Source organism: Oncorhynchus clarkii, chromosome 5, assembly GCF_045791955.1.
Source record: "Oncorhynchus clarkii lewisi isolate Uvic-CL-2024 chromosome 5, UVic_Ocla_1.0, whole genome shotgun sequence".
Taxonomy (NCBI): Eukaryota; Metazoa; Chordata; class Actinopteri; order Salmoniformes; family Salmonidae; genus Oncorhynchus; species Oncorhynchus clarkii.
Window position 1 is genome coordinate 45,471,012 of NC_092151.1, and position 22,194 is coordinate 45,493,205.

General features: G+C 44.4%; 1 protein-coding gene across 1 annotated transcript in view; it reads left to right on the forward strand.

The window, feature by feature from the left end:
* LOC139408910 (long-chain fatty acid transport protein 4-like) overlaps positions 1-11,639 on the forward strand; it is a 31,502-nt gene extending 19,863 nt beyond the window's left edge. Inside the window, exons 7-13 of the mRNA XM_071153360.1 lie at positions 240-349; positions 2,190-2,399; positions 2,958-3,084; positions 3,456-3,593; positions 4,415-4,579; positions 6,822-6,968; positions 7,194-11,639. Of these exons, the coding sequence (XP_071009461.1) occupies positions 240-349; positions 2,190-2,399; positions 2,958-3,084; positions 3,456-3,593; positions 4,415-4,579; positions 6,822-6,968; positions 7,194-7,351 (1,055 nt within the window). The 3' untranslated portion in view covers positions 7,352-11,639. The remainder of the gene's footprint in view (positions 1-239; positions 350-2,189; positions 2,400-2,957; positions 3,085-3,455; positions 3,594-4,414; positions 4,580-6,821; positions 6,969-7,193) is intronic.
* The last annotated feature ends 10,555 nt before the right edge of the window (positions 11,640-22,194 follow it).

Here is a 22,194-nt window from a genome sequence, read left to right on the forward strand (position 1 = left end):
GTGTGTGCGTGTCAGTCATAGTCGCGGAAAGTAGGGGTGCTGAGGTCGCTGCAGCACCGCCTGAAAAATCTGACTAAAAACAAATACTCAGAACTCGTTTTTCTTTTTATGAATAGCGCAGGCAAAATAAAAACAAATTCAGCATCGCCCACCCAGCAAACTACTTTCCGTGGCTATAGGTGTCCGTGTGTGTGTGTGTGTTACCTCTGAAATACTAAACACATACATATGTTGCCCAGGTAACATAGTCGGAGTGGGGCAGTGCCTGATCCATGGCATGACAGTGGTCATCAAGAAGAAGTTCTCTGCCTCCCGGTTCTGGGATGACTGTGCCAAGTACAACTGCACGGTGAGCCACAGACACACACACACTCCGCATAGTGAGCTATCTAACTCCGTAGCCGAATGAGTACAGAGTAGCTCAGAGACTGGAGGATACATCTGTACAGAAAAGGAAAGTGGGGATCAGTAGAGACTGAGAGGAGATACTGTACATGTTTTGGGTTAGTTTGGTTTAGAAGGTAGTGTTGTTAATGTATTGTTCCACTGGGCTGATGTTTATCTACAGAAAAGCTCAACGATAGCGCAGGGAGATTTGGTTTTAGGATTAGGGGGTCTGGGAGAAATCTGTTCAGGATGTCTAAGTAGTGAAATCTGAGGTAGTGTTTTTGGGTAAGGGCTCTGCAAAGGGTTGTAGACAGCATTATAAAAGCAGGTTGTTGTCTGTTTTTCTACAGAAGTACCCAAAGATACACTACCGTTCAAAAGTTCGGGGTCACGTAGAAATGTCCTTGCTTTGGATAGAAAAGCAACTTTTTTTTGTCCATTTAAAATAACATCAAATTGATCAGAAATACAGTGTAGTTATTGTTGTAAATGACTATAGTAGCTGGAAACTGCATAATTTTTATGGAATATCTACATAGGCATACAGAGACCCATTATCAGCAACCATCACTCCTGTGTTCCAATGACACGTTGTGTTAGCTAATCCAAGTTTATAATTTTAAAAGGCTAATTGATCATTAGAAAACCCTTTTGCAATTATGTTAGCACAGTTGAAAACTGGTGTGCTGATTAAAGACTAGTTGAGTATCTGGAGCATCAGCTTTTGTGGGTTCGATTACAGGCTCAAAATTCCCAGAAACAAAGAACTTTCTTCTGAAACTCATCAGTCTATTCTTGTTCTGAGAAAGGAAAGCTATTCCATGCTAGAAATTGCCAAGAAACTGAACATCTCATACATCGCTGTGTACTACTCCCTTCACAGAACAGCGCAAACTAGCCCTAACCAGAATAGACGGAGGAGTGGGAGGCCCCGGTGCACAACTGAGCAAGAGGACAAGTACATTAGAGTGTCTAGTTTGAGAAACAGACACCTCACAAGTCCTCAACTGGCAGCTTCATTAAATAGTACCTGCAAAACACCAATCTCAACGTCAACGGTGAAGAGGCGACTCCGGGATGCTGGCCTTCTAGGAGAGTGTCAAAGAAAAAGCCTTATCTCAGACTGGCCAATAAAAATAAAATATTAAGATGGGCAAAAGAACACAGACACTGGACATAGATATGGCTTTCTCTTTGCAACTCTGCCTGGAAGGCCAGCATCCCGGAGTCGCCTCTTCACTGTTGACATTGAGACTGGTGTTTTGCGGGTACTATTTAATGAAGCTGCCAGTTGAGGGTTTGTGAGGTGTCTGTTTCTCAAACTAGACACTCTAATGTACTTGTCCTCTTGCTCAGTTGTGCACCGGGGCCTCCCACTCCTCTCTCTATTCTGGTTAGAGCCAGTTTGCGCTGTTAGCTAACACAACGTGCCATTGGAACACAGGAGGGATGGTTGCTGATAATGGGCCTCTGTGCGCCTATGTAGATATTCCATAACAATTCTGCCATTTCCAGCTACAATAGTCATTTACAACATTAACAATGTCTACACTGTATTTCTGATCAATTTGATGTTATTTTAATGGACAAAAAAGTAGCTTTTCTTTCAAAAACAAGGACCTTTCTAAGTGACCTTAAACTTTTGAACGGTACTGTAGCTCAAGAAGATTTGTGGAATAATAAAGTAAGGGTGTTAAGAGTGGTGTGTGTGTGGCCAGGTGTTGTAGTTCCTCACTCATACCCCCTTGTCTCGCTGTGCTGGTGATTGATGGATTGACTGACTGATTGACTCTGTTCTCCAGATTGTCCAGTACATCGGGGAGATCTGCCGGTACCTGTTGAACCAGCCAGTAAAGGACATAGAGCGGCAACACCCGGTCCGCATGGCGCTGGGTAACGGCCTGCGCCAGTCCATCTGGGAGGAGTTCACCTCTCGCTTCAACGTGCCACAGATAGCAGAGTTCTATGGTGCCACAGAGTGCAACTGCAGCCTAGGCAACTTCGGCAACATGGTGAGGCGTTGAGGCGGACATTTTGGTTCTAGCACAAACCTAGATCTCAGATGATATGGCTCTCATGGGGCATGTTCTGGTCTTTTACTATAGTATCTAATCCATGGGGATCGACGTCCACTTTGTAACGCTGCCTGGTCTTAATTATGTTCTCACGGGGCTCAAAGAACTCACCAGTCTTGTCGTTTATTGTATGGTATTTAATCATCAGGAGTAAAATACTGTATTAGTTGTCACTCTACATTGAATTTCTCCCATTGGTTTGCCTCGTCTGACCTACGTAGCTATTGGCTGTAAGGTTAACAGAGTTTCAGTGCACCGTTTGTCTGTAACAGTAGTTGAATTGGGTTGACCAGTAGTTTGGGTTGACCAGTAGTTTGGGCTGACCAGTAGTTGTATGTGGTAGTGTTGCCTCTATTGTCAGACGGTAGCGTAGCGGGTCCAGCAGCCAGATCCTCCCCTTTCATCTACCGCACAACCCTGTAGTGTACCCACTAGTTGTTAGTTGGGTTGATGTTACAGTGTGGTAATGTCGTAGTAATGCTATCTATCCACCAGACGGGAGCGTGCGGGTTCAACAGCCAGATCCTCCCCTTCATCTACCCCATCAGACTGGTGAAGGTGGACGAAGAGACTATGGAGCTCACTAGAGGGCCCGATGGAGTCTGCATCCCATGCAAGCCTGGTACGTCCCCGTCCTATACCCATTCAATACCTATTTATACCTTCTTTTTTTTTCTCTTTACAGTGGTTGAATATTTAGTTTTGCCCCCCACCTATAAAGTCACATTTTAGTTCACCAATGTCTATTAGGAGAAGCAAAACCCAAAGCAAACTGGTGGAATGGACAACCGCAGACTGTGTATACTTGGTTAAGTAAACTAAGTAAACATTTGTTAACAAAAGCAGCAAGGTTGCACAAAAGGTCGCTGTGACTAAAATGTTGTGTTTGTTGTGTTTGCAGTAGTTGAGTTGGCCAGGCCTGTTGCTTTATGTAATAGACTCTCTGTCTCTCTCTCTCTCTCTCTGTCTCTCTCTCTGTCTCTGTCTGTCTAGGTGAGCCCGGCCAGTTGGTGGGTAGGATCATTCAGAATGATCCCCTGAGAAGGTTTGATGGCTACGTGAACGAAGGAGCCACCACCAAGAAGATCGCTAACAACGTCTTCAAGAAGGGAGACAGTGCCTATCTGTCAGGTAAAAGGCTACTAAACTTAATCATAGATCCCCCTGTCTCTATCAATCAATCAATCAATCAATCAATCTCTCGCTCTCTCACGCTGTCTCCTTTTCTCCCTCTTTCTCTCTTTCCCCTTTTTTTATCTGTCTCTCTCTCTCTCTTGTTTTCTCTCTCTTGTTTTCTCTCTCTCTCTCTCTCTCTCTCTTGTTTTCTCTCTCTTGTTTTCTCTCTCTCTCTTGTTCTCTCTCTCTCTCTCTCTCTCTCTTGTTTTCTCTTCTCTCTCTCTCTCTCTCTCTCTCTCTCTCTCTCTCTCTTGTTTTCTCTCTCTTATTTTCTCTCTCTCTCTCTCTTGTTTTCTCTCTCTTGTTTTCTCTCTCTTATTTTCTCTCTCTCTCTCTCTCTCTCTCTCTCTCTCTTGTTTTCTTTCTCTCTCTTGTTTTCTTTCTCTCTCTTGTTTTCTCTCTCTCTCTCTCTCTCTCTCTCTCTCTCTCTCTTGTTTTCTCTCTCTTATTTTCTCTCTCTCTCTCTCTCTCTCTCTCTCTCTCTCTCTCTCTCTCTCTCTCTTGTTTTCTCTCTCTTGTTTTCTCTCTCTCTCTCTCTCTCTCTCTCTCTTGTTTTCTCTCTCTTATTTTCTCTCTCTCTCTCTCTCTCTCTTGTTTTCTCTCTCTTGTTTTCTCTCTCTCTCTCTTGTTTTCTCTCTCTCTCTCTCTCTCACACACATTCTGTGGTGTTGAGGCATCATGGACCAGTATGGTTACTTGTAATTTACAAACGCACGCATACACACACACACACACACACACACATTCTTATGCTTATTACCCCTGTCTCCCTCAAGGCGATGTCCTCATCATGGACCAGTATGGCTACATGTACTTTAAGGACCGTACTGGGGACACGTTCCGCTGGAAGGGAGAGAACGTGTCGACCACGGAAGTGGAGGGGACGTTGAGTCGTCTATTGGACATGAAGGACGTGGTGGTCTACGGAGTCGAGGTCCCAGGTACAGTAACACAGATCTCACAGATCTCATATATATATATATATATATACACTGAACAAAAATATAAATGCAACATGCAACAATTTCAAAGATTTGACTGAATTACAGTTCATATAAGGAAATGAGTCAGTTGAAATAAATTCATTAGGCCCTAATCTATGGGTTTCACATGACTGGGCAGCGGCACATCCATGGGTGGGCCTGGGACGGCATAGGACCACACCCTTGGGAATCAGACCCACCCACTGTAGAGCCAGGCCCAGCCAATCAGAATGAGTTTTTCCCCACAAAAGGGCTTTATTACAGACACAAATACTCCTCAGCACCCACCCTCCCCCCTCTGACGATCCCGCCGATAAAGAAGCCGGATGTTGAGGTTCTGGGCTGGTGTGGTTACACGTGCTCTACAGTTATTAGGCTGGTTGGACCTACTGCCAAATTCTGTAACACTGACGTTGGAGTCAGCTTATGGTAGAGAAATTAACATTACATTATCTGGCAACAGCTCTGGTGGACATTCCTGCAGTCTGCATGCCAATTGCACACTCCCTCAAAACTTGAGACGTCTGTGGCATTGTGTTGTGTTACAAAACGGCACATTTTAGTGGCCTTTTATTATACACAGGTGCACCTTGGAGAGAAATTGGAGAGAAATAAGCTTTTTGTGCGTGTGGAAAATTTTTGGGATCTTTTATTTCAGCTCATGAAACAAAGACCAACACTTTACATGTTGCATTTATATTTTTGTTCAGTTTTGTTAGGTTCTAAATTAACCTATTAAAACTCACGGATGCTTAATAAATCTCAAACCAAGTTTATTCACACACAGCTGCATAAGACAAAATACATAATCACACAAGCGCTGGTATTTAACCCTTTCTCCTATGCTGAGTCTCCTCTTACACATCTGAACAGCCGATGCATCTCTCTTGCTAGGCAGAGCCTTAGTGATATCTGTTCTTCCTCAATTCATTTGACCTGACCTCTGCCCAAAAGTGCTCACTCCTCCCCAACTCACGGCTGTCATGTTGACTCGTACCAGACCGTCTATTTTCCTCCCATAGGATCCTTGATGGCTAACAATAACATATCCGGACAGAATGTAAACATTATGCATTCCCCTCTCTCCCTCCGTGACATGAATAAGTATATTTCATATTCTCAGAACGGTATATGTATTTGGGCAGAAGGCAAGGAGAGGTGAGGGGAGTGGTGATTGAAGGGAGATATCTTGCTCTGGCTCCACCCCCGAGCCTTATATGGACTTCCTGCCCCAACGAGGCAAGCATGTGGATCATTAAGCCATGGAGTGCTTGGGGATAAAAGAGGAAGCGGGCTGCACAAACAGGGAGAGGTGTGCGTGCGATCTATATTAACTGTTGTGACCTGGACTGCCCCCCCCCCCCCCCCCCCCCCCCCCCCATTGAACTGGGTGAAGTGGAAACCCCACCCCCCTGAGCCTGCTACTATATATATGACCTAAGGATGCTAGACCACCCTAGGTCAGCACGGCTCTTTTTTTTTTCAGCAGTGGGGACATAATCCATGTTACCCTCACCCCACCTCTTAAGCATTATAGTTTCCCCACGGAAAGGGTCATAGATACCCTGGCACTTTTTTAACTTTCTGTGGACAAACCCAGCCACACAGCCAAGAGAGCGTATCAATCGATGTTTCTTCTGCATGTGACCAAACAGAATGTGTCAAAGGAAGCACTTTGCCGTTCTACGAGGGGCGTCGGACTGAGTCGCCATGTCGAAATAGAGCACCACGTTAGCTTCAAAGCTTATGTGAAACTCTCCCCAGTTCTGGTGATGGGAGGAGAAGAGGAAGAACTGCAGCGCTGTGACTGCCAATGGCGTGTCACGGGTGTGTGCTTTGCTTTGCGCTCTCAAGGATATGTTGTTAGTCACGTCTGTCTGCTTGACTGTGCTTTGCCGACCGACCATGTCGCCTACTGGCGGTAATGTGGTGGCGGTGAGCACTGAGCAGCAGACAGGCTTTGGAATGTTTGACCCCATGATGTCATCACTAAAGCATGTTTTCCTCTTTAAGGCAATTCCAGCCGCCTCTTGGTTGTTACAGCAGATGTGAATGACTTGATCTTTCACTAGTTGTATGTACAGGTCGCCCTTTCAAAAGAGTTGTATAACCTCAGTGGTCTTTTCCTGGTTAAATCGAGGTTAATTAAATCGAGGTTAGTAAAATAAATAAAAGCTTTTGGGGTTTTATGTTGTCTCAGGAGCCGAGGGGAAGGCTGGGATGGCTGCCGTAGCAGACCCAGAGAGGTCTACAGACCTGGACAAGTTTGGGAAGGATCTGGAGAAAGCCCTGCCGCCATACGCACGACCCGTCTTCCTACGCTTCCTCAACGAGGTCAACAAGACAGGTGGGTTCAGTCTGGAGCTGTGTCCCAATGATCTCTCCTTCCTCCCAAAGTGTGCATTTGTTCACTTTGAAATGAAATTACTGGTATAAGAAATGTGGCGGAAACTCCCACTAGCCCATGCCTCCGGCAATCCAATGCTTTTAGATTTGTGGGAAGTAGTGAACTAGTGCACACTTCTCTACCGCACTACCACCTCTCCTCTTCTCCCTCACTCTCCTCCTCCAGGCACCTATAAGTTCCAGAAGACAGAGATGCGGCGGGAGGGTTTTGACCCAAGCATCACGTCAAACAAACTGTACTTCCTTGACCCCAGCAGGGGGCGCTATGTGGAGCTGCACCAGGAGCTCTACAGCAGCATCATCTCAGGGAAGCAGAAACTGTAAATGTGACATCTGATCTGGTCACTCTTTGCCCCCCCCCCCCTCCCCCCAGCCAATATTCCTAAACCATCCCTATCCACCCCCCACACACACACAGAAACACCCCTATACCTGAAGTCACTCTCCCTCCCCCCAGAAAATCTCTAACTCCCACAACCCCCCTATCTGCTCTCTCTAAGCCCACGCCCCTCGTTACCTCAGCAACCAGAAAGGGGCAGCTGGGTCTCATCTGGAACACATGACAAGCCAATCTGACACCCTATCCCATGATACACCTAGAGCGACCTTTGCCCTTTGACCCCTGAGGCACTTCCCCCGACCCTTCGTCCGCACCCACCCCCCACCCCACCCCAGAGCGTCACATGACCTGGACCAGGAGGAGCGCCCGCTGGAAGGACACAACTTGTTCGCTGAGAGGGGCATGTGGCATGTCTCCAGAATGCAAAAACATAATAACTTACTCCAAATCTAAAAAATAAAAAAAAACCTAGTTAGAGGAACATGAACATGGCACAATGAAGGAACGTGAATTGAACAAAGGAAACACTCCTATTGGTCTGTCGGGTTTGTCTGTCTAATGTTGATGAGGTCACTCCATCTGAGGCCCAGCCTGCACAATGCCCAGTCAGTGAACAGTGGCTTCTGTTGTGACACAAAATGACAGATGGTTTTAGTGGAGCGGGGTCTGCCCATCCATGTTAGACATACAGTACAGCAAGCCTAGAGGCTGTATGTCAGGGGAGGGAGATTCACATGTGGTTGAAACTGGGATCCAGCATTGGCAGATCAATAATCAGCCAGCCATAAGGTGATCTGAGAAGAAGCTGTCTATAATATTGAAATATGTCTGCATTACACCAAATATATTTAATTTGTAGAATAGTCTTTACATATTTAAAAAAAAATAAACGATGATGTTTAACATCGAGTTCCTAATAAAATGCTAATCAAAATGCTAATCATGTTATGCCATGTCCACGATTGCACTCGGCTTTCTCCTGACTTCCCCTTCACTACCTTACGGGGTTCTCCTCCCCTTCTTCAACCAACCACCGGCCGCTAGAACACATAACTCTCACAGTTTCAAACATGATTCTGAAAGTTCTGAATCTGGGATAGAAGATTCTGATTCTGAAAGATTCTGAACCTGGGATAGAAGATTCTGATTCTGAAAGGTTCTGAATCTGGGATAGAAGATTCTGATTCTGAAAGGTTCTGAATCTGGGATAGAAGATTCTGATTCTGATTTAGATGGGGAGGGTTTCTGTCAGTATTGTGCAGGTTGGGCCTAAATGGTATGGCATAGTGGATATTTTAAAGCCGGATAAAGAGAGCTGAATTGAAAAGCACCAACTTCTGTCCGTCTCTGTGGCGGATTTAATATGAGCAGAGTAATATTCTGGTGCCTCAGAAGGAATTCAACTCTCTCTCAGACTCTGGTGCAGCAAACCAAACGATCGAAGAGAGTTGAGAGGAAAGGGCAAAGATCATTCTCTTCGTCATCGTTGTTTGTTCTTCTTCTTCCTTGTTTCATCTTCTTAGCAGCATGAATGATCAACACAAACAGAGCACTGTGCCTTCACTGTGAGTTTACCGACTCAGATTCACAGGCCCTGTCCCATAACACCCTACTCCTTCACCCCTCACTCCCTTCTGTCCTATAGTCTCTCCCCTCAGTCTCTTCCCTCTCTCCCCTCAGTCTCTTCCCTCTCTCCCTTCTGTCCCGTAGTCTCTCCCCTGTCTCTTCCCTCTCTCCCTTCTGTCCCGTAGTCTCTTCCCTCTCTCCCTACTGTCCCGTAGTCTCTCCCCTCAGTCTCTTTCCTCACTCCCTACTGTCCCGTAGTCTCTCCCCGCAGTCTCTTCCCTCTCTCCCTACTGTCCTGTAGTCTCTCCCCTCAGTCTCTTCCCTCTCTCCCGACTGTCCCGTAGTCTCTCCCCTCAGTCTCTTCCCTCTCTCCCGACTGTCCCGTAGTCTCTCCCCTCAGTCTCTTCCCTCTCTCCCTACTGTCCCGTAGTCTCTCCCCTCAGTCTCTTCCCTCTCTCCCTACTGTCCCGTAGCACCCTATTCCCTCAATCTCTATCCTTTACTTATCCATTCAACTCTCCATCATATTATTCCCACCCTCTCACTCCCGTTAGGCATGTCTCCCACCAAAGTACCTCACACTCTCATCCCACCCGGACACTTCTGTTTTTGATCCTTGCTTCTCTTGCGGCTAGACATTTTCTGTCATGCTGTAATTTTTCTCAGAGCACATAAATGCACTTCTACCGTCTCCACTCCGACGACTGTCAGTGTACACTCTATCTCTGTGTCCTCTCAAAACAAGCAAACAAATCATGAGCCAGTTCGGCAAGCCAAACATCCTGTCTGTGTGAAGTCGATGGTGGAGACCAGGGGAGAAGGATTCTCCTACCACGCTGAGGATCATGGGTAGTGTAGTTTGCCAGGTTCCCAGGTTCCTCCCCTTTGTCTCCTGTCTGGTGTGTCTGTCGTCTTACATACGTGCACACCGGGATGATGAGGAGGAAGAGGAAGTGATGACATTGCTCTCCAGCTCTATCCACCATTTTGTGTATTTATTATTAGTGATGATCGTTTTGTTGCTCACAATGTTTAAAGAGGAAAAGTGTTTGTGGAAGAAAACAATTAGACCAATAGTTATGTTGTAAAGAGGAATATATACATTTTGGGGGTTATATATGAGAATGCTGCTTTGACGTTTTTGATCCTGGGGTGTCATAGGATAGTATGACCACGAGGTGGCGCATGACTGGGCAGGCCCAGAGGAATCTGTATGGGCATTGGGCAATAGTCTGAAGTGGTTTCCTCGCTTGTCTTCTTTCCTTCATCTGCACTGATATGAAAGGAGTGGAGACAAGTGAAAAACAGCCATAGCCGTATTGCTTTCACCTAACCTGTTGTGTTGTTGTGTTAAAGGAGAGGAGACCAGGAGCGGGATCTATTTTAGACTATTGAGATGCACCTCCTGTCTGTCCCAGATGTGTTTCCCACTTCCTTTTTTGGGGGAATTTAAATGATACATATTTTAAGTATGAATTATTCCTTATTTGAATGTGCATTGACTGTGTCAGAGCTATGCGTTGTGTTTGTTTGTTATTTTTCTCTGTGTGTAATCAAAGCTTTAATGTGTCAGGATTCTGGAAGTGAGTGAAGGGGCTCCGCGAGTTTGTCTGCCTGTTAGACCGTTGACCAGCACCCACACCTATGACAGCCCCTGACCACTGGAGGGCGCCAAACGCCATCCCTTCTATACAGTCTGCTGTGCGGAGGCCCTCTGTTTTCATACCTGTCCTGCATTGGTCACAATGTGACACACGCACAGATGAAAGTCGAAGGAGAGTATGGCAATATCAGAGTGTATTGTTTGGATAGCTACAGTCCAACCGCTTAAGAAACAGGTTTAGTCCTACATTCCATTCCAATATGTCTCCTGTCAATCAATCAATCAAATGTATCTATAAAGCCCTTTTTACATCAGCCGATGTCACAAAGTGATGTGGAGAAACCCAGCCTAAAACCCCACACGGCAAGCAGTCTCGTCTCACAACTGTGCAGAGTTCCCTGAGTCTGGCGAGCGAGATTACTCTGTCCCCAGCAGAATAAAAATATGTGGAAACTTGAGATGAGTATGAATAATGGCCACGTGCTTACTTTATAAGCCATTACATCAATACTGTTGCTTTGCACTGTAACTTTGATGCCGCTATTTCTAAAGCCTTGTGGGCAGGCGTGTACAGAGAATAGGCCTACCTAGTACCCACACATCCCAATTTCAGAGTTATCTTTACATACTGCTATCTTATTCCTGTGACACTGAATAGAGAGACGCGAGTGTCACAGACTCTCTGAGGTTATCAGTTTACTCTGTTTGGTGATGTCCAGAGACAACTCCCTAGCTGCTAGGAAGTTGTGTAGAACGCACACACTAAGGGGTAAGAGGCTAGGAGTTGTTTCTGGACAGGGCACATGTGTCACAAACCAATGGGAGGTATTGTAACGTGTGTGTGAGGGACAGGGTGTTGGTCAGGTCTTTAACCAGAGGGAGGCGCTGTTTCCCAGCAAAATCATCCTGGCTGCTGCCTAACACACCAGTGAACCCTCATTCCATAGGACTAAACATTATTATTATGTCCTACTAACAAACTGTATCAAAGAATGTCTGATTTATTTATAAAATATATTGTTGAAATATCAATGCATTGCTCTTCTATAGTACTGGGGTACTGGGATGATGGATAACGAATAAAACTGATTGATGAATGGAAACTTACTTTGTTTACCTTGGTTGTATATTGTGTTGAAGTGAAGAGTCCCAAATGGTAAATAAATAATGCTCTATACCTTTATTTTGTATGATTTGGTTCATATCAGTTGCATGGTATGCTTGAGCCAATCATGAGACCCGATGATACTGACAAACAGGAAGTAGGATGTAGCCTGCATTGAATATGTTAGGTGATTTTTGGAGTCATGGGTAACTGCATAGACGGAGTGTGTCTGAAAGTGGGCATGTAAACAGAAGTGGTAGGATCAACAGAAGCTACGTTAGTTCTCTTAACCTGCAATGTAAGCTGGCCCCCACTGTACACCTGGCTGTGGCCCGTAAAACCAATAATGGAGTACTGATGCTACACCCATCGCTATTGATCCATCCACTGATGTTAAACCCATCGCTATTGAGCCATCCACTGAAGTTACACCCATCGCTATTGAGCCATCCACTGAAGTTACACCCATCGCTATTGATCCATCCACTGATGTTACATCCGTCGCTATTGATCCATCCACTGATGTTACATCCGTCGCTATTGATCCATCCACTTCTTTTGCAATGCCCACTTTCAAACACACTCCAAGTATGCAGTTAACCATATTTAGATTTTTGTCTCCTTGTTCTCAATGCACTAGCCCTTGATATATCAATAAAACTGCATCAGACACCTAAACCTATCATGGGGTAGTGAGGATACTTGTAAGGGTTTTCAGAGGTGGAAGAAGGATCGGACCAAAGCACAGCGTGGTAAGTGTTCATGATGTAATATTTAATGAAACGAACTGAACACTGAAATACAAAACAATAAAGTGAACGAACGAAAACCGAAACAATACCGTGTGGACCAAACACTCACACGGAAAACAAACACCCACAATCCAAAAGTGAAACCCAGGCTACCTAAGTATGATTCTCAATCAGAGACAACTAACGACACCTGCCTATGATTGAGAACCATACTAGGCCGAACACAAAAACAAAAAAGTGAAGGACGATTCTGGCATCGCCTGGCTGACTGACGGCTCTGGCGGCTCCTGTCTGACTGGCGACTCCTGGCGGCTCTGGCGGCTCCTGGCTGACTGGCGGCTCCTGGCTGGCTGGCGGCTCTGGCAGCTCCTGGCTGGCTGGTGGCTCTGGCGGCTCCGGGCTGACTGGTGGCTCAGGACAGACGGGAGACTCTGGCAGCTCAGGGCAGACGGGAGACTCTGGCGGCGCTGGGCAGGAGGAAGGCTCAGGCGGCGCTGGACAGGCGGGAGCACCTGTAGGAAGGAGACGGAGAGACAGCCTGGTGAGGGGGGCTGCCACCGGAGGGCTGGTGCGTGGAGGTGGCACCGGATAGACCGGACCGTGAAGGCGCACTGGAGCTCTTGAACACCGAGACTGCCCAACCTCACCTAGTTGAATGCTCCCCGTAGCCAGGCCAGTGCGGCGACGTAGAATAGCCCGCACTGGGCTGTGCTGGCGAACCGGGGACACCATGCGTAAGGCTGGTGCAATGTATGCCGGCCCGAGGAGACGCACTGGAGACTAGATGCGCAGAGCCGGCTTCATGGCACCTGGCCCGATGCCCACTCCGATACGGGGAGCTGGGATGCTCCACCGCATAACACTAACCCTAACCCTAACCCTAACCCTTGCTTTGGGGCGGCAGTATTCCCCTGACTGTGCCCAGGGTCCTTTGCCGTCCAGAATCTCTTCCCAAGTCCAGTTCTCCAAATATCGCTGCCTCTCCTGCTGCTGCTCGTTACCACGCTGCTTGGTCCTTTGGTGGTGGGTGTTTCTGTAAGGGTTTTCAGAGGTGGAAGAAGGATCGGACCAAAGCGCAGCGTGGTAAGTGTTCATGATGTAATATTTAATGAAACCATACAAAAACCATACAAAAACAAAGACAAAACAAAGGAACTAAGGTCAGAACGTGACAATGCTGATGTCCTCTTGTCTATAAATGACTAGCTGGCTTTAAATCATGCATGCAAAAATATTGGCAATAGTGAATCCATATTAATAAATAGGATTGAAATAGTATTTTTTTGGGGGGGGGGGGGGGGGGGGGTTATATTGTAAAATGACATGTTGCTCTTCTGACAGTGTTGCCCAGTGTATGACTCAGTCAAAAAACAAAGGCTTCTTGGTTGGTAAAAGGACAAACAGTGAATTGAATAATTGTTTTAAAAAAAAGCACAAATGTCCCTTTATCTGTCAGAATCCTACGACTGGTGTATTTGAAGCTTGGTCTTCTTTGCTCTCCTCTCAGAATTGTAGTAAAGAATTTTCAGCAATGTCTATCATTCCCTCTCTACCTGCTGCAGCTGGGCACTGTCCTCGGCGGATGCTCAACGAAGTGGAGAGTCTCAAATGACCAGTAAGCAATGGTCTATAACCATGTTATATGGTATGCCTGAGCCAATCATGAAACCCCGATGCTACTGAGAAAAGGAAGTAGAATGTAGAACTAGAAACCTGCAATGAATATGCTATGTGATTTCGGGGAGAATCTCAATTGCATGCTCCTCGCATCCTCTCTACTCGCTCCATTCCGAAAACCCATTGGAGGAGAAGGTCGGAGGGGCGGGACCTCTGGCTTTCTCATCCAATGGGTTTTGGCGCCAGGAGTATGCAACTGAGTTTCTCTCCGTGTCTCCTTGTTTTCTCAATGCACTCTAGCCATTGACATGTCAAGAGAACTGTGTCAGACATCTGAACCTATTATGGGGTAATGTGTATTGTGTGTGGAGAGCAAAACACCTCTCTACTCGAGCCTCCTATCTGATGATTGACTGTGGCATAATTCTGTATCTCTCTGGTCTCAGAAAGGATCACTCCAGTTTAGGAAGGGAAAATCAACGAGGGGGCTATGCGTTCTCTGGAAAATAATGAACCATGTGGAAGGTGTGTTCCATGACACACTTTCGGAGTGGAACTGACCTTCCACAGAGTTGCTTTATTTCCCAAGGAACACAAAGAGCCCCGAGCTGATTGTCCCTTTTATACCATGGCTATAATTTTAACAAATGTATAGCTAGAAATGTGTTCATTTGCGGGTATAAATGTGTTAAACATCCACTGAAGTAGCTAACAAGTTTGCTAGATAGTGACAGTAACCAAACAAACAGACTTGCTAGTTTAGCTAACCAAACTATAAGTCCTAACTTGCTATTATGAAAATCAAATTCACCGATGCCAATAATGTTTTCAATTTGACTTTTGCTTTCAAAAGCAGCTCAAACATAGAACATGCAAGAACTATATCCATTGAATTCATGCTCTAGAATGCCCTTCAAGCCAATCAGAAACGAGTATTCAACAATGCCATGGTATAAGTAATATTAGTAAACCCTTCTTCTTCTCACCAACCTAGCCACATGATGCACTTTTTATTTATCATTATCAAAGTTAGCGGTGGTAGGACTGATTACCAACGACGATGAGGCAGCCTACAGGGAGGAGGTCAGAGACCTGGCAGTGTGTTGCCAGGACAACAACCTCTCCCTCAACGTCAGCAAGACAAAGGAGCTGGTCGTGGGCTACAGGAAATGGAGGGGCGAGCACGCCCCCATCCACGTCGATGGGGCTGTAGTGTAGCGGGTCGAGAGCCTCAAGTTTCTCTGTGTCCTCATCACCAAGGAGTTAACATGGTCCACCACACACCCACACAGTTGTGAAGAGGGCACGGTAGCTCCTCTTCCGCCTCAGGGGCTGAAAAGATTTGGCATGGGCCTTCAGATCTTCAAAAAGTTATACAGCTGCACCATTGAGCGCATCTTGACTTGTTGCATCATCGCTTGGTGCGAAAACTGAAACCACTCGATTGCAAGGCGCTACAGAGGGTGGTGAGTACGGCCCAGTACATCACTGGGGTCGAGCTCCCTGTAATCCAGGACCTCTCTCTATGCCAGGGGTCAGAGGAAGGCACAAACGATTGTCAAAGACTGCAGCCACCCAAGCCATTGACTGTTCTCTCTGCTACCACACGGCAAGCGGTACCAGTGCACCAAGTCTGGAACCAACAGGACCCTGAACGAACCACAAGACTGCTAAAGAAGACCGTTAAATAGCTAACCAAATGGCTACCCAGAGTACCTGCATTGACCTTTTTTTGCACTGAATCGATGCACACACACTGGACTCTACCCACACACCCACACATACAGTGCTAGTCAAAAGATTGGACAAACCTAATCATTCAAGGGTTTTTCTTTATTTTTACTATTTTCTACATTGTAGAATAATAGTGAAGACATCAAAACTAGAAAATAACACATATGGAATCATGTAGTAACCAAAAAAAGTGTTAAACGCTTGTTTGAGACTTGTTTTTCAACAGGACAATGTTGGCTGCTTTTCCTTCACTCTGCAGTCCAATTCATCCCAAACCATCTCAATTGGGTTGAGGTCGGGTGATTGTGGAGGCCAGGTCATCTGATACAGCACTACGCCTTCTTGGTCAAAAAGCCCTTACACAGCCTGGAGGTGTGTTGGGTCATTGTCCTGTTGGAACAATGTCCACTAAACTCAAACCATATGTGATGGTGTATCGCTGCAGAATGCTATGATAGCCATACTGGTCAAGTGTCACCAGCAAAGCAGTGTCACCAGCAAAGCACCCCCACACCTTCACACCTCCTCCTCCATGCTTAACGGTGGGAACCACAGATGCGGAGATCATCCATTCACCTACACTGCGTCTCACAAACACACACTGCTGTTGGAACTAAAAACCTCAAATTTGGACTCTTCAGACCAAAGGACAAATTCCCACCGGTCTAATGTCCATTGCTCGTGTTTCTTGGCTTAAGCAAGTCTCTTCTTCTTATTGGTGTCCATTAGTAATGGTTTCTTTGCAGCAATTCAACCATGAAGGCCTGATTCACGCAGTCTCCTCTGAACAGTTGATGTTGAAATGTGTCTGTTTCTTGAACTCTGTGAAGCATTTATTTGGGCTGCAATTTCTGAAGCTGGTAACTCTAATGAACTTATCCCCTGCAGCAGAGGTAACCCTGGGTCTTGCTTCCTTTGGCGGTCCTCATGAGAGCCAGTTTCATCATAGCGCTTGATGGTTTTTGCGACTGCACTCAAAGGAACTTTCAAAGTTCTTGACATTTACTGGATTGACTGACCTTCATGTCTTAAAGTAATAATGGACTGTTGTTTCTCTTTGCTTATTTGAGCTGTTCTTGCCATAGTATGGACTTCGTCTTTTACCAAATATCTTCTGTATACAACCCCTACCTTGTCACAACACAACTGATTGTCTCAAACACATTAAGAAGGAAAGAAATTCCACAAATTAACTTTTAACAAGGCACACCTGTTAATTGAAATGCCTTCCAGGTGACTACCTCATGAAGCTGGTTGAGAGATTGCCAATAGTGTGTAAAGCTGTCCAAAGGTGGCTACTTTGAAGAATCTCAAATACAAAATATATTTTTGGAATTACTATATGATTCCATATTTGTTATTTCATAGTTTTGATGTCTTCACAATTATTCTACAATGTAGAAAATAGTACAAATTAAGAAAAACCCTGGAATCAGTAGGTTTGTTCAATCTTTTGACTGGTACTGTATGTGGGAACTCCTTCAAGACTGTTTTAAAAGCATTCCAGGTGTAGCTAGTTGAGAGAATGCCAAGAATGTGCAAAACTGTCACCAAGACAAAGGGTGGCTATTTTGAAGAATCTCAAATATAAAATATATTTTGATTTGTTTAACACTTTTTTGGTTACTACATGGTTCCATATGGGTTATTTCATGTCTTCTACAATGTAGAAAATAGTAAAAAATAAAGAATAGCCCTTGAATGAGTAGGTCTGTTCAAACTTTTGACTGATACTGTACTTACACTAACTTACCAACACAGACACACTGCATACGCCCCGCCCCACACACTTAACATGCGCTCACATTCACACTGATGCCACACACACACACATACACTTTCAAACTCACTACATACGCTGCTGCTACTGCTCAGTCTATTATCTATCCTGTTGCCTAGTTACTTTACCCTTACCTATATGTACATAGCTACCTCAATTACCTAGTACCTCTGCGCATCGACTCTGTACTGGTACTCCCTGTATAGAGCTGTGTTTTTTAAAAACTTGTTTTTGTTATTAGTTATTTACTGTGAATTTATTCCTTGTGTCACTGTTTCTATTTTACTTTTTTTAACTCTACAGGTTCTTTTCCAACAATGCAAATAAACATTTCACTGTTAGTCTACACCTGTTGTTTACAGTGCCTTGCAAAAGTATTCATCCCTCTTGGCGTTTTTCCTATTTTGTTGCATTACAACCTGCAATTTAAATATATTTTTATTTGGATTTCATGAAATGGACATACACAAAATAGTCCAAATTGGTGAAGTGAAATGAAAAAAGATTGTTTAAAAAAAATTCTCAACGGAAAAGTGGTGCGTGTATATGTATTCACCCCTTTGCTATGAAGCCCCTAAATAAGACCTGGTGCAACGAATGACCTTCGGAAGTCACAATTAGTTAAATGAAGTCCACCTGTGTGCAATCTAAGTTTCACATGATCTGTCACATGATCTCAGTATACATACACCTGTTCTGAAAGGCCCCAGAGTCTGCAACACCACTAAGCAAGGGGCACCACCAAGTAAGCGGTACCATGAAGACCAAGGAGCTCTCCAAACAGGTCAGGGACAAAGTTGTGGAGAAGTACAGATCAGGGTTGGGTTATAAAAAATATCAGTACCTTGGACCTCCCACGGAGCACCATTAAATACATTTTCTTTTTAAATGGAAAGAATATGGCACCACAACAAACCTGCCAAGAGAGGGCCGCCCACCAAAACTCACGGACCAGGCAAGGAGGGCATTAATCAGAGAGGCAACAAAGAGACCAAAGATAACCCTGAAGGAGCTGCAAAGCTCCACAGCGGAGATTGGAGTATCTGTCCATAGGAGCACTTTAAGCCGTACACTCCACAGAGCTGGGCTTTACGGAAGAGTGGCCAGAAAAAAAGCCATTGCTTAAAGAAAATAATAAGCACATGTTTGGTGTTTACCAAAAGGCATTTGGGAGACTCCCAAAACATATGGAAGAAGGTACTCTGGTCAGATGAGACAAAAATGTAGCTTTTTGGCCATCAAGGAAAACGCTATGTCTGTTGCAAACCCAACAACTCTCATTACCCTGAGAATACCATCCCCACAGTGAAGCATGGTAGTGGCAGCATCATGCTGTGAGGATGTTTTTCATCGGCAGGGACTATGAAACTGATCAGAATTGAAGGAATGATGGATGGCGATAAATACAGGGAAATACTTGAGGGAAACCTGTTTCAGTCTTCCAGAGATTTGAGACTGGGACGAAGGTTCACCTTCCAGCAGGTCAATGACCCTAAGCATACTGCTAAAGCAACACTTGAGTGGTTTACGAGGAAACATTTAAATGTCCTGGAATGGCCTAGTCAAAAACCCAGACCTCAATCCAATCGAGAATCTGTGGTATGACTGTGGTATGAAGATTGCAGTACACCAGCGGAACCCATCCAACTTGAAGGAGCTGGAGCAGTTTTGCAAAAATCCCAGTGGCTAGATGTTCCAAGCTTATAGAGACATACTCCAAGAGACTTGCAGCTGTAATTCCTGCAAAAGGTGGCTCTACAAAGTATTGACTTTGGGGGGGTGAATAGTTATGCACGCTCAAGTTTTCATTTTTTTGTCTTATTTCTTGCTTCAAAGTGGTAGGCATGTTGTGTAAATCAAATTATACAAACCCCAGAAAAATACATTTCAATTCCAGGTTGTAAGGCAGCAAAACAGGAAAAATGCCAAGGGGGTGAATACTTTCTCAAGCCACTGTATGACGCATGTGACAAATAACATTTGATTAGATTATTTGTCTTCTGTTTTTCTGTTCTGTTGTGGCATTTAGGAACAACATTAAGCAATGGTAGTGAAGGTGGTGTGGCAGAGAAGCAGTGGTGAAAAAACTACCCAATTGTCACACTTGAGTAAAAGTATAGATACCTTAATAGAAAGTTACTCAAGTAAAAGTGAAAGTTGCCCAGTAAAAATACTACTTGAGTAAAAGTCTAAAAGTATTTGGTTTTAAATATACTTAAGTATCAAAAGTACATTTAATTGCTAAAATATACTTAAGTATCTGTCACGTCCTGACCTTAGAGAGCTTTTTATGTCTTTTTGGTTTGGTCAGAGTGTGATTTGGGTGGGCATTCTATGTTCTTTTTTCTATGTTTTTGTATTTCTTTGTTTTGGCCGGGTATGGTTCTCAATCAGGGACAGCTGTCTATCGTTGTCTCTGATTGCGAACCATACTTAGGTAGCTTTTTCCCACGTGTTTTGTGGGTAGTTGTTTTCTGTCTAGTGTTCTTCACCAGACAGGACTGTTTTGTTTATTCACTGTTATTTTTGTTTAAGTGTTCAGTTCAATAAAAGTCATGAACGCTGTGCTTTGGTCCGATTCCTCCTCATCCGACGACGACACCCGTTACAGTATCAAAAGTAAAAGTATTAGTAATTTCAAATTCCTTATATTAAGCAAAGCGGACGGCACCATGTTCTTCTTTTTAAAATGTACGGATAGCCAGGGGCACACTCCAACGCTCAGATATGATTTACAAAAGATGCTGTTGTGTTTAGTGTGTCCCCCAGAGCATAGGCAGTAGGGATGACCATGTGTTCTCTTGATAAGTGCGTGAATTTAACCATTTTCCTGTTCTGCTAAGCATTCAAAATGTAAGTACTTTGGGTTGTCAGGGAAACTGTATGGAGTAAAAAGTACAATATTTTCTTTGGGAATGTAGTGAAGTAAAAGTTGTCAAAAATATAAAAACGACTTAGTGGCAAGAAAAAGTATGTGAACCCTTTGGAATTACCTGTATTTCTGCATAAATTTGTCATAAAATTTGATCTGATCTTCATCTTTGTCACCACAATAGACAAACATAGTGTGTTTAAACTAATAACACACAGATTATTGTATTTTTCTTGTCTATATTGAATGCATAATTTAAACATTCACAGTGTCGGTTGGAAAATGTATGTGAACCCCGAGGCTCTCCAAAAGCGTATTGGAGTCGGGAGTCAGCTAACCTTGAGTCCAATCAATGAGACGAGATTGGAGATGTTGGTTAGAGCTGCCCTGCCCCATTAAAAAAACTCACACAATTTGAGTTTGCTATTCACAAGACGCATTGCCTGATGTGAACCATGCCTCGAACAAAAGAGATCTCAGAAGACCTACGATTAAGAATTGTTGACTTGCATAAAGCTGGAATGGGTTACAAAAGTATCTCTAAAAGCCTTGATGTTCATCAGTCTACAGTAAGACAAATTATCTACAAATAGAGAAAGTTCAGCACTGTTGCTACTCTCCCTAGGAATGGCCGTTCTGCAAAGATGACTGCAAGAGCACAGGGCAGAACGCTCAATGAGTTTAAGATGAATCCTAAAGTGTCAGCTAAAGACTTACAGAAATCTCTGGAACGTGCTAACATCTCTGTTGAAGATTCTATGATATGTAAAACACCAAACAATAATGGTGGTCATGGGAGGACACCACGGAATAAGATTTTTTGTAATTTTTTAAACATTGCTAAACATCTGAAGTTCGCAAAAGAGCACCCGGATGTTCCTGCAAAATATTGGCAAAATATTCTATTCTAACATCTGGCAAAATATTCTGTGGACAGATTCAAGTTGTTTGGAAGGAACACACAACACTATGTGTGGAGGAAAAAAAACGCACAGCACACCAACATCAAAACCTCATCCCAACTGTAAAGTACGGTGGAGGGAGCATCATGCTCAGGGGCTGCTTTGCTGCCTCAGGGCCTGGACAGCTTGCTGTCATCGACAGGAAAAAATGAATTCCCAAGTTTATCATGACATTTTGCAGGAGAATGTAAGGCTATCTGTCCGCCAGTTGAAGCTCAACAGAAGTTGGGTGATGCAACAAGACAACGACCCAAAACATAGAAGTAAATTAACAACAGAATGGCTTCAACAGAAGAAAATAAGCTTCTGGAGTGGCCCAGTCAGAGTCCTGACCTCAACCCGATTGAGATGCATGGCCTCGGGAGCGGTTCACACCAGACATCCCAACAATATTGCTGAACTGAAACACTTTTGTAAAGAGGAATGGTCCAAAATTCCTCCTGACCGTTGTGCAGGTCTGATCCGCAACTACAGAAAACGTTTGGTTGAGTTTATTGCTGCCAAAGGAGGGTCAACCAGTTATTAAATCTAAAGGTTCACATACTTTTCCACCCTAACACTGTAAATGTTTACACAGTGTGTTCAATACAGACATGAAAACGTATAATTGTTTGTGTGTTATTAGTTTAAGCAGACTGTGTCTATTGTTGTGACTTAGATGAAGATTAGGTCAAATTTGATGACAAATTAATGCAGAAATCCAGGTAATTCCAAAGGGTTCACATACTTGTCTTGCCACTACAAGTAGTACTGTCTGGCTGTACATGCATACAAAAACATTGGCAAGGGAAATCAATATTAATACAAATAATTTGAAGGCCCAGTGCAGTCAAAAA